Source organism: Vigna angularis, chromosome 1 (assembly GCF_016808095.1).
Source record: "Vigna angularis cultivar LongXiaoDou No.4 chromosome 1, ASM1680809v1, whole genome shotgun sequence".
NCBI classification, from domain to species: Eukaryota; Viridiplantae; Streptophyta; class Magnoliopsida; order Fabales; family Fabaceae; genus Vigna; species Vigna angularis.
In genome coordinates, this window is record NC_068970.1 from 8925924 (window position 1) to 8936609 (window position 10686).

Consider the following 10686-nt stretch of genomic DNA (forward strand, 5'->3'; position numbering starts at 1 on the left):
TGGTGAAATTCTGAATGCAGTTAGACCCGCGAGAACACATTTTCATTTCATTGAACATGCTCGTTTAGTACTTCGTCACATAAACGGCACAACTTTAAATATTTGTTCAGAAACAGGCTTGTAAGAAAATCAATCTCCCTAAGACAGGATAAGTGCCTTACCATTTTGACTAAAGGGACATAACGTGTAGACATCAAATAAAACTAGTGACTTTACAGGTTAAAATCTTTGGATTTGAAAACAAATGACTGAAGATGTAACCTAGCATTAGCAGCAGCCGCAATAGATTCCTCGTCTTGTCTTTCCTTGGTAATAGCAACAGCAGCCATATAAGCTTTTCTTGCTTCTTCCATTTCCTGTAAATCCATCTCGTCCAAATCATCCTGTTCAACGTTTACTTGAAAAGCTCAGCATCCAAGGATTAGATATTTATGCACACTAACACAATTCTGTTCTAGGAAACAAAGATATACACTAAAAGTCGATTTGGTAGGTAAGAAAGAAGTAGAATGGACGAAGCAGGAATGGTAGAATGAATGAAACAGAAAAGGCACATGAAAACAGATTAGAAATAAATCAAACAACCAATATTGTTTTCACTCTCTCCCTCCTATTTTCATTCTACCAAACAATGTATAAATTTATAGTCTCGTACCATATACCCCTTTACTGAAGTGAAAAGAATTAATAGAATCACTGAATTTGTAAGCATGCACAAGTGGAAGCCACGCACGCTGATAAACAAGTTATTCACGTATCTTGAACCAGGAAGGCAATCCAAATCATAGGACGGTGTTGAAATTGTTACCATAAACATGCGGAAAAATATGCCGTGTACATTTGAAAAATATTCATAAACTCACAATACTTGGCAGATGACTGAAATCATAAGGCTTCACATCATAATTGTCGGTGTATTTAGCAGTGTCAGTTTTTGATAATCCTTCCAGTAATAACGTGAATGATGAAATATCCGCTTGCATGGAACCTAGCTCATCTTGAAGTTTCTCTACTTTCTTGGTGGATGTCATAGCTTCCCACTGTATCTTTTCAAGAGCAGCTTGCTTGTCTGCGAGCTTAATCTGTGGAAAAAGGAGACTTGTTAATGTGTGAAAAGAAGTACTTTAAACTTCCCTAAGGGATACAAGGTTGGCTTGGTGGTAAAAGTGGAAGGGAGGAAGGAATAGATGGGTCATGGGTTTAAATCCCGGCTAACAAAAATTAACATTTAACAACTAACTTCTTGCTGATAAAAAAACAAAAACTTTAAAACCTCCCCATCACCAAGGAATTGAGGAATTCTTCCCCACTGTATATTATCTATCAGAAACTAAGATTGGATAAGGCAGTATAAGATCTGAACACAACATTTTATTCCATTGCATTCTATGATTGAGGTTCATAAAGTCCAAATAAACCTATAGTAACAATTTCTGTGGGGCAACACGCGTCAAATATTGAACCGTTGCAAAATCTTAAGTAGAATCGAAAACAAAATCAAATCTGTCAAAGTTAATCGCGTTGCAATTGTTAAGCCTTTCAACACATAGATAGATATATATATGTATGAAGCGTCCGTATTAAGTGAATAGGTATCATTAAGTCTAAGTGTTAAACTTGGCTAACGTAGATGTATAGAAAGACCTTACGACAAATTATTAATGGAAAAAAAAATTTAGAAGCGGATCATTACTTTAGCATCAGAGAGCTGCTGTTGCGTAACCTTCAGTAACGTGTCCTTTTCTGAAGCCTGGTGCTTCAGCTCATCAAGTTTTGCGCTAAAAGCATTCAACTGGTCTCTTGTGTTTTCTGCTGACTTTAGAAGTTCATCTTTCTCCAACAATTTCCTCTGAAGTTCCTCTACCTGCTCCTTCAACACATTCAACTCTTCACTGTCTCTTGAAGAAAATGTGGAATAAGCATCAGTGTCATTGCCACCAGTTTTTCCTTGTTCTTTTTCTCCATGATCCCTTTTCTTTTTGGCAGGAATAGATTGGGCAACATTCCTACTTTTAGTATCCGTTACCTATTAGAGGATGTAAATGATTCACTACAACAATCACGGTAAAGAAATGCAGTCACTCAGTCATAAGGCACTATGCACAGAAAATTTAGCATTTATGAGAAATTATTCTTTTCAAAAGAATAGTTTCAGACTACCTATGAACAAGACAGGAAAAAAACTAAAATAACGGCAATAAGCAAGTTGAATCTATAGTAAGAAATCGATACAGATATTTATAAATTGAACTTCAACATTTGGAAATAGGACTAAAGCTCATGTTACTTGAACTACATAATACCAATGGTCAGTCAGAAAAACAACCTGATTCGAATAACAAAATCTACATCACCACAGTCATACGAATGGACCTAGCATTCCTTCGCTTGTGTTGTATAATATTATTATTATTATATCACATTATAAACAAAGACCTTTCTGCTCACCATCTTACTGAAGGTTTTCCAGTCTAAACTAATGGAAATTTTTTGTTCAATGGTTCAATCTTCACTGACTGAGTCAAGGTGGTAGCAGTGCCAACCACCTATGATGAGAACATGGGTTTGAATCTCAACTTCTAAGGAAGCAGCTGCTGTAAAGAGGCAGTTAACCCATGTACTAACATGATCACACAGGGATTAGTCTCCAAAGTAATTAAAAGGGCCCAAACCAATAGGGATACTTCATGGGTTCAACAAAAGGGAGAAAAGGGGAAGTGAACTATTCAAACGAAGGGATTTAATTAGGTGAAGAAGTATGTAAAAGGTCCTAATACACAAGCACATATTTCAGATATAATATGAAAAAAAAGGACAGTCAGCAACGCACGGATATTTTTCATAACATACAAAGGATCGAAAATTATTAAATTTCATAATCAAAAGTCCAAGTATCACTAGAACTACATTTGTTTCAAATCAGGAGATTGAAGAGACAGAATAATAGAGATTTGTTATGTTACTCAAATTGTGTCCTCATTTACATGAATAACTATCATATTCAAACCCATGCACAAAAGTTTCCCGAAGTAAATGTTGCTAGGCATTAACTTTTGATTATGGACACATGTACAACATGCATTTAAGAGCAGTAAAAAGTACCAAATGTGGTAAGTTGGAAATATACAGAGCTTTTCTGGTATTTGTGCTTGAGGAGGAAATAGCTTAGTTCCACAATTTTTCATATAGAACTTCCATCATGGCAACACTCATAAATCATAAACGCAGTCAAAATATGCAAAATCATTCCACACAAGGATACTTGTACTAATACCAGAGACTCAAAATTAGGTAAAGCTTCAGCCTTTCAGCCTGTATTGATAACTGAAACTGAAGTGTGACAGATTCAAGTGGGAATTTAAACAGAAAGATGGAAACAACAAAAACTAACTCTGCATCATTGCAATTTTGAGTTGACTCCTAACTATTAATTGTTTACTAACCTAGGTAGAGAAAACAAGTTAACTATATGATACGCATAAATTTTTCATATTTTGTTTACATTAGTTAAGGAGTTGAGTCTATCAGCCAGGTCTAAGGAAGTTCCATAAGTAAAACAATCTTGATTGCAACTGCCATGATAGAGAATTTCAAATATTTGCATAATATATCCAACGGAAGGAAGTCCTTAATTGCTCCCATGATTGAACATGTAGAGTAAGATTTATGAAGATTAGAATAAACCCAAAAGAAAGGGAAACTTCGAAGAAATGGAAAAAATTTAAACAACCGCAGAGGGAAAAGGTGATCCGGTCTTACTCTTTTAGACAACGATTCTCTTGTAGGTGTCTTGGTGTAGATCATGGAACCATGCCGCGTGAACGAACTGTTCGCTTTACGATCCTAATCATAATTACACAACAGAGTACTTGAGATAATTAAATATAAATTCAAGAACACCAAATGTCAGAAGATCGCCAATTCTCACAAGTCACTAGATTTCAAGATGTTGTCAGCACACAAGCCAATACAGTAAAGTGGAAGTTACATAATTCCCAAGTTGTTATTTCCTTTTCCTCTTGCACAAAAAAAAAAACAAAATTTTCCTCCTTTTTGCGTTACCCTGAATTCGGAAGAAAGGAGAGGGAAAAGGGTTGAAGGGTTAGAGGGTTACGATGAGTGACTGAACGAGAGGGACAATGCCGACGAGGTCGTTGTAAAGGTCGCGATCCACATTGGTATTGGGCGCCGCACCGGAAGCTAACGCGTGCTCTTTCGATGAAAGCCATGAATTGGTCTCAGACAACTCCGAATTCTCCTGCAAATCCATGAAACGCTGCATTTTCTGCACTTCTCGCCGCAGTGGAGAGGATAGAGAAAGTTAGAGAGAGAAATACTCTGAGCTGACTGCACTTTGAAAATGCCTCACTCCTCTCTGCAGACAGACAAAACAAAACAACGGATATTCATCTTTAAATGACGGATATGCCCCTACACCCTCCTCTTACAATTATATAACCCTGCTAAAGTTTAATTATATTTGTAACGTTGAAATTTAAAGTGAATTCAATCATAATCTCTTAAATTAAAAATATTCTATTTTCCAAAAACTATATTGTTTTTACCTCAAAATATTAAAGTTTAGATACTAAAAATAAATTTTTAAAAATTATTTTAAATTCTCAAATTCAGTATTTAAGTTTTAGCCATATTTTTTTTTTTAAATTTGAGAAATTAAAGTAAACTTTTTTACACTTAGAAGATAAAAATAAATTTATTTAAAATTTCAGTAGATCATTTTAATGGTATTGAAAATGGAAGAACTAAAATAAGTTATTTTTTTTCTAATTATTTTAAATTTTAAATCTTTTAAAAGTAAAACATTTTAACTTTAAAGAATTGTTTCTCCATGATATAGTATTGCAAAAATGACAATAATGTGAGAAATTCCTACAAGTTTTATAATCATCAAGTTAAAATGTATGTTTTTATATTATATTAGTTTACATTATTCATCCACAAGAATGATAATTAACATTACCGTAGAGTTAATTGTGAACAAAAATTAATAGTTCTCTCAATACAGTGTCTAAAACTCCAGAGAAAATAGTATGGTGGTAGTATAAAATAGTGAAACTCGATTATTTTATTATTAAACGGTTTTATTATAAATAAATAATTTTGTTATAAAAGAGTTTCAATATTTTAAAATGTACCATCATTTTAGAAATTACTTTGTCTAGAGTTTTATACCTTCTCTCTAAGAGTTCTAATTCTTGAGTCATCTCTTTGACCATCAGAAGGTACCTAATCGACCACGACAACGAGGTCTACGTTTCTATCCGATCAGTTTCTTTAATAGAGCAAGTAGGTTTCGACTTTTTTTCCCCTTTCGTTTCCAAATCTGTTTTAGAGGAATTTAATATTGTTGCATGTGTAATCATGCATCTCTTACTCGTTATTGGTTCATCTAGAGTTCTAAGAACTCTGTCCGTTTGCAATTTGGTGTTTCGTAGGTTCGTATAGGTATTCCTTGCGGTTCAAGTAATCGATGGAGCGTGGGCAGTTTCTTTGAGAGGTAAAGGAAGCTAGACCTTGTCTTAATTGTATTTGTAGTGTAAATTTTGTAATTTTATAAATTTTATACGTTAGAAATTGGGGTTAGAGTAAAGTTGACGTATGTGAAATTTGTGTTTTTGTGATATGGTGTCACTGCAAATGATATAGGGATGTATTTGTTGTTGTATATTGTATTGTTTGTGTGTGATGAGGATCTTTCATTGTTTGAAACAAAATTCAAGTGGTAGTAAGAGTAGAAATTAAGTTACTTAGACTTTAAGCTTAAATGGAGGGGTTTTAAGTAGTGAAATTTAGAAATAGGTATGGGAATGTTATGGGATCTGTTTTGGCACTGTCATGAGGTTATTTAGAACTTGTTAGAAGGGTTATATGATTAAAAATTGTATGAAATGAAAAGGGTCATTTATAGGGGCTATTTTCAAGTGTTTTTGGTGTAAAAAGAGGGTGTTAAGTGGTAAAATGGTGAGGTAAATGGTCTGCACTGTTTTGAAAGGTTAGAGGTATGTTATCACACCTATTAGGACTTGTCTAGGTGCTTAAACCAATAACATATGTTCTAAAATGGAAAATGGTTTCATATGTTGAGTTTTTAGCCTATTTTAAGGGTTCTAAGGGGTGAAAATGAGAAGTAGGACAGTTGGGAGTATTCTGTGGTTTTGGAGTGTCCTATCAAGTGCAATTGGACTTGTTTATGCAGGTTGCAAACTGGTTTGATTGTTTAAAAGGATAGAAATGAAATTGAGTAGATTATAAGAGTGAAATTGGGTTTTCATAGGTCAATTTGGGTCTCAAGTGGTCAATTAAGGTTAGATGTATGTTTTTATATGTTTCTTAGCGCCTAAAAGTGTTTAAGATTCATTTAAACTTGTATAAAGGGTCACCAAAGTCAAAATAGGTGAATTTTAGAACTTGGTGCAATGCTAGGCGCCCTCCAAGGGGCCCTTGGGCGTTTTTACGAGAAGAATTCGCTTGGGCGCCCCTGTTCCAGGGGTCTGGCGCTCGGGTACCCCTTTTTGGGGCGCTGGGCGCAACTCAGCAGATTTTGGTTTTTTTTTTCAGTTTTCAGGATCTCAAATTTGGGGTTTCGGTTATCATTTTTTACGTTCTTTACGTCGTTTTGGGAGTTTTGGACCCTTCCGGAGTTGTTGGTGAGGGTTTCAAAGATGTTTTCCTTACCTAAATATGAGTATCATTATGCCATGAATAAATTGTGTTATTAGGTGATTTTTGATGACTTTTAATTGTGTTTCTATTTCTTTAATGCATGATCAATAGTCTCAAGTATTGGTGTACTATGTGAATGTGAATTAATATCAATGGTTTCAAAGGTATGGAAGAGAGTTCCAAGGAGGAACTTCTCAATAGTGGTTTCAAGTGTTGTAAGTATGAATATGGGACGCTCAATCTTGGAGTTCATCCTGACATTCTAATGGTCACCTATTCTCAAGTAGAGAAGGGTGAGGCATGTCATGAGAATAGCAAGAGGTCATAGTCTAGGGGCTTTACCTTGGCCTAAGGCGAGTGATAACGGACTAACCTTGTGTGGTAGCTTGGGGTGGGCCAGCTGTTTCACCACAACAAGTGCACGAACTGCTATAGCTACATATTCATACTAATCCGGATGGTCAAGTAAAAAGGGGTTGTCATGCATAAAAGTATTTGGTTGATTTGGTGTGAGATATATATCATTAAGTAAAATGTTTAATGTGTTTTGATGTATTATGAAAATATTTTGTATCACTAGCTTACCCTTGCTTTTCTGTTGTCTGTCTTTGTATGTTGTTTCTCTTTTTGCGATGATCACCTAATGGTGTGAGCTTAGGGAGTCTTCTTTTCAGTCGTTTGAGCTAGAGGGAGAAGCAGATGAGTTGTTAGATAAATCTACAGAAGTAGATCTCTTATTTAAAAGATGTTTATTTTATTTAGTTATTATTTTAGCATCTATGTAACGTTTTATTTTGATGGTTTTATACTGTTAAAATGAGATGTTACAGTTTGTTTTATATTTAAAATAGAATCCACAATTTAATATTAATTGATTTAATTTTAAAGAATTAAAAGAAACATATAAGAAAAGAACACAATATTTTTAGGGTTTAACTTCACTAGCTAATTGATTTAATTTTAAAGAATTAAAAATATATATAAACTTCACTAGTTTGGAATTATGATAAATTAAAAGTAAAAAAAAAATTAACAACAGGACACAATAATGTAAAATTAGAATAAGTATTTTTTGAAAAGTAATTTATCTATCACATGATAGATATATAAAAACTAACATTAAAATAACAAAAAAAAAAATCATGGTTAGAAAGAATACATGATATTGGATGCATAAGCCCAAACCATAAAGACAATGGAGACCGACATCACTGAAGATAATATAACTATCAACCTTCGTTTTGACATAACATTGGACGCCATCATCCAACTTATACATGAACAAGTATCATGATATAATAACTAGAAAAGAAACCAAGTTATTTAACTATGTCTTTTTTCCTTCTAATATCTATTAATTATTTATCATAAAGTAAATTTTATGTGTTAAAGATCTTTTAATGGATTGATATTTTTAGGTGAAATGAAAGTCAAAAAATTCACCAAATAAATGTATGGATTATAAGTTCCATAAAAGTGATTTTGAATGAAAAAAAATGTTTGTTAGTTAGTGATTCAAGTTTCAGGGGGTGGGAATTCACGCATGGAACTTTTTACAAGAATGGTTTTTGTACAAGTAGCGACTGGGCAGCGAACAGACCGGACGTCCACATAACCCTAATGGTCCGATCACGCTATCTTGCCGCTCGTCATCAGGAGGGGTCGGGCAGTGATAGGTCGGACGTCCGTAGGTCCATGATTATCCAATTACGCAACCTTGCTGCTTGTCATCCGGATGAACAACAACTCATACGAGACCGGTCGGTCATATCGCCAATTAACCAGACTGCCTATATGGGCCGGCCGGTCGTAGGACCAAACGTCGTGAGGGCTTGACCCAAAGTAGATGATATCTCTCTAGTGAGTCTATTCCTTTGATCCCCTGATGTACACATAATTCAGTCATTTACGTTTAAAGGCTAACCACTAGTGTATAAAAAAAGAGATTTCATACAAATTTAGAAAGGAACCTAAGAAAACATTTGAAATATTTATAAACATGAATATTTGATTTCTTTTTCCAATTTTTTAAAAATATTTTATAACTTTATCAACTTTGTTTCATTAATGTTTGCAAACTTACTAGATGTTTTTAATCTATATATTGTGTCACTTTGGAAAAGGTTTACTTAGTCATGAATTCATATTAAGTCTTCTATAATGTGACATTTAATTATGTGTGTTCATTAGTGAAGATTTAATCCCTAATGTCCATTAAAAGATGGTGTCTTACTTCACTCTAAAGAAACTCATTGAGTCATGAATGTGTATCAGGTTTCATGTAGTGTATATTGTTCAATCTTGTGGGTTGATTTGCCAGAATTTAATTAAAAGGTTGTGCACTTATCTATACATTACCTCACTTTGAAAAAGATTGATTGGATCATGAATGCATTTCGGATCTTATGTAATGTAACATTCACTCATGTGTGTTCATTTGTTAGGGTTAATATCTAAGGTTCATTAAAAAGTGATTAGTTGAGAAGTTATCTCTAAATTTTAATTAATATTAGTTTAATCATTTTTATATGTGTGATTTTGGTTAAATAATATATTACAACCTTAGCGTATAAAAAATGAAATTTCAATAAAATTTTAAAATTTGAAGTCAATTTTTTAATAGAAAATAAAATAAAAATAATTTAAAAAATTAAGTTTTATATATTATATTATTTGAAGGGTGTAAATATACAATAATATTATAATTTAAATTATTAACAATTATTAATTAAGTTTTAGTTATTAATTATAATATGTAAAAATAATAAATATTTCATTTATTCATTAAAAATATTAATTAATCAATTAAAACTTAAAAATTATTTAACGTATCTTTTTAATATATATATATATATATATATATATATATATATATATATATATATATATATATATATATATATATATATATAACTTTAAACTTAACCTGTAGAATCAACTTGTAATTCTAAGTTATTTATTATAAATATGTTTTATTGTATCACATTTTTAAAAAATAGAAATCTAATTAAAAAAATTGAAAGACTATTTGAAATTTTCTTACAAAAATGAGAACTGAAAATGTATTTAAACCTACCGTGTAAGTTGTTTTTACTTTTAATTGATATGAATTTCCAGCACACCTCACTCAGAAATATGTACATATTCAATGTTTGACTATATATTAATGATGACTCAATAATAATAATATTATAAATTTAATAAATAATAAATCTTTTTAAAAAGTATACTTTAAATTTAATTTTACAAAATAAACTTGTAAAATTATTTACTTTAAACCTGTTTTATTTCTAGTAGATATGAATCTCAAACTAAAAATTGTCACTCACAACAAAAATTGTCACTCACAACAAAGGAGTGATGATATTCAGGTGAATTATGGAACGCACAAATCAACAGATTGATCGACATGCAGAGTTATCTGGGACGAGCATGTTCTTGTGCATTAGATACTCAATTTCTACTACATCTTACGTTGTTTTTGGAACAAAATCTGAACGTGCGCCATAAATACAATGACAGCAAATTAAGCAGAACATATCCTCAACCAGTCAATTATGCAGCACATATTAATGATACGTGTTGTCGATACCATAGATCTGTCGGATACAATATGTTATATGTATCATACAGTTATTCTTAAAAATACACAAGATATGATTATATATCTATATGTGTACGTTATACATATTTATAAAAAAAAAAAGGACTTAAGAATCATAGAGAAAGCAGCTTGGACCACAACTGGAAAAACAAAAAAGAAGGTTAACCAACAACGTGGACAACATAAGACAAGGGAGGAAAAAGAGAGAAGCCACTACACTTTTTTTCTTTTTGAGTGTTTTGGATATAGATATTCTACACAGGAACAGTCTAAAAAAGAGGGTAGGTTCCATTTTTAGTTCATCAAGAGCAATTTTGTTTTCTCTTGCTAAAAGAAACCATAATTATATTAACTTTTTATAGTTTTTAAAATGATACTTATTTATGAGATATGAATAG

General features: G+C 32.3%; 1 protein-coding gene across 1 annotated transcript; it reads right to left on the reverse strand.

Annotated features, from left to right (window-relative positions):
• Positions 1 to 45: 45 nt before the first annotated feature.
• On the reverse strand, positions 46 to 4399 carry LOC108346996 (protein MICROTUBULE BINDING PROTEIN 2C). The gene is made up of 5 exons (XM_017586119.2): positions 4115 to 4399; positions 3760 to 3843; positions 1694 to 2026; positions 864 to 1082; positions 46 to 383 (listed from the first exon to the last, which is right to left on the reverse strand). Exons 1-5 carry the CDS (start codon positions 4280 to 4282, stop codon positions 213 to 215), a joined length of 975 nt encoding a protein of 324 aa, XP_017441608.2. The 5' UTR covers positions 4283 to 4399; the 3' UTR covers positions 46 to 212.
• Between the last annotated feature and the right edge of the window lie 6287 nt (positions 4400 to 10686).

Bases quoted from the DNA above. Each gene is read 5' to 3' on its own strand.
- LOC108346996 (XM_017586119.2), bottom strand. From the start codon at position 4,282: ATGCAGCGTTTCATGGATTTGCAGGAGAATTCGGAGTTGTCTGAGACC. The intron at 3,844-4,114 runs GTAACCCTCTAA...AATTATGATTAG, and splicing joins CTCTCGTTCAGTCACTCATC to GATCGTAAAGCGAACAGTTC. The intron at 384-863 runs GTGAGTTTATGA...AACGTTGAACAG, and splicing joins TCAGTCATCTGCCAAGTATT to GATGATTTGGACGAGATGGA.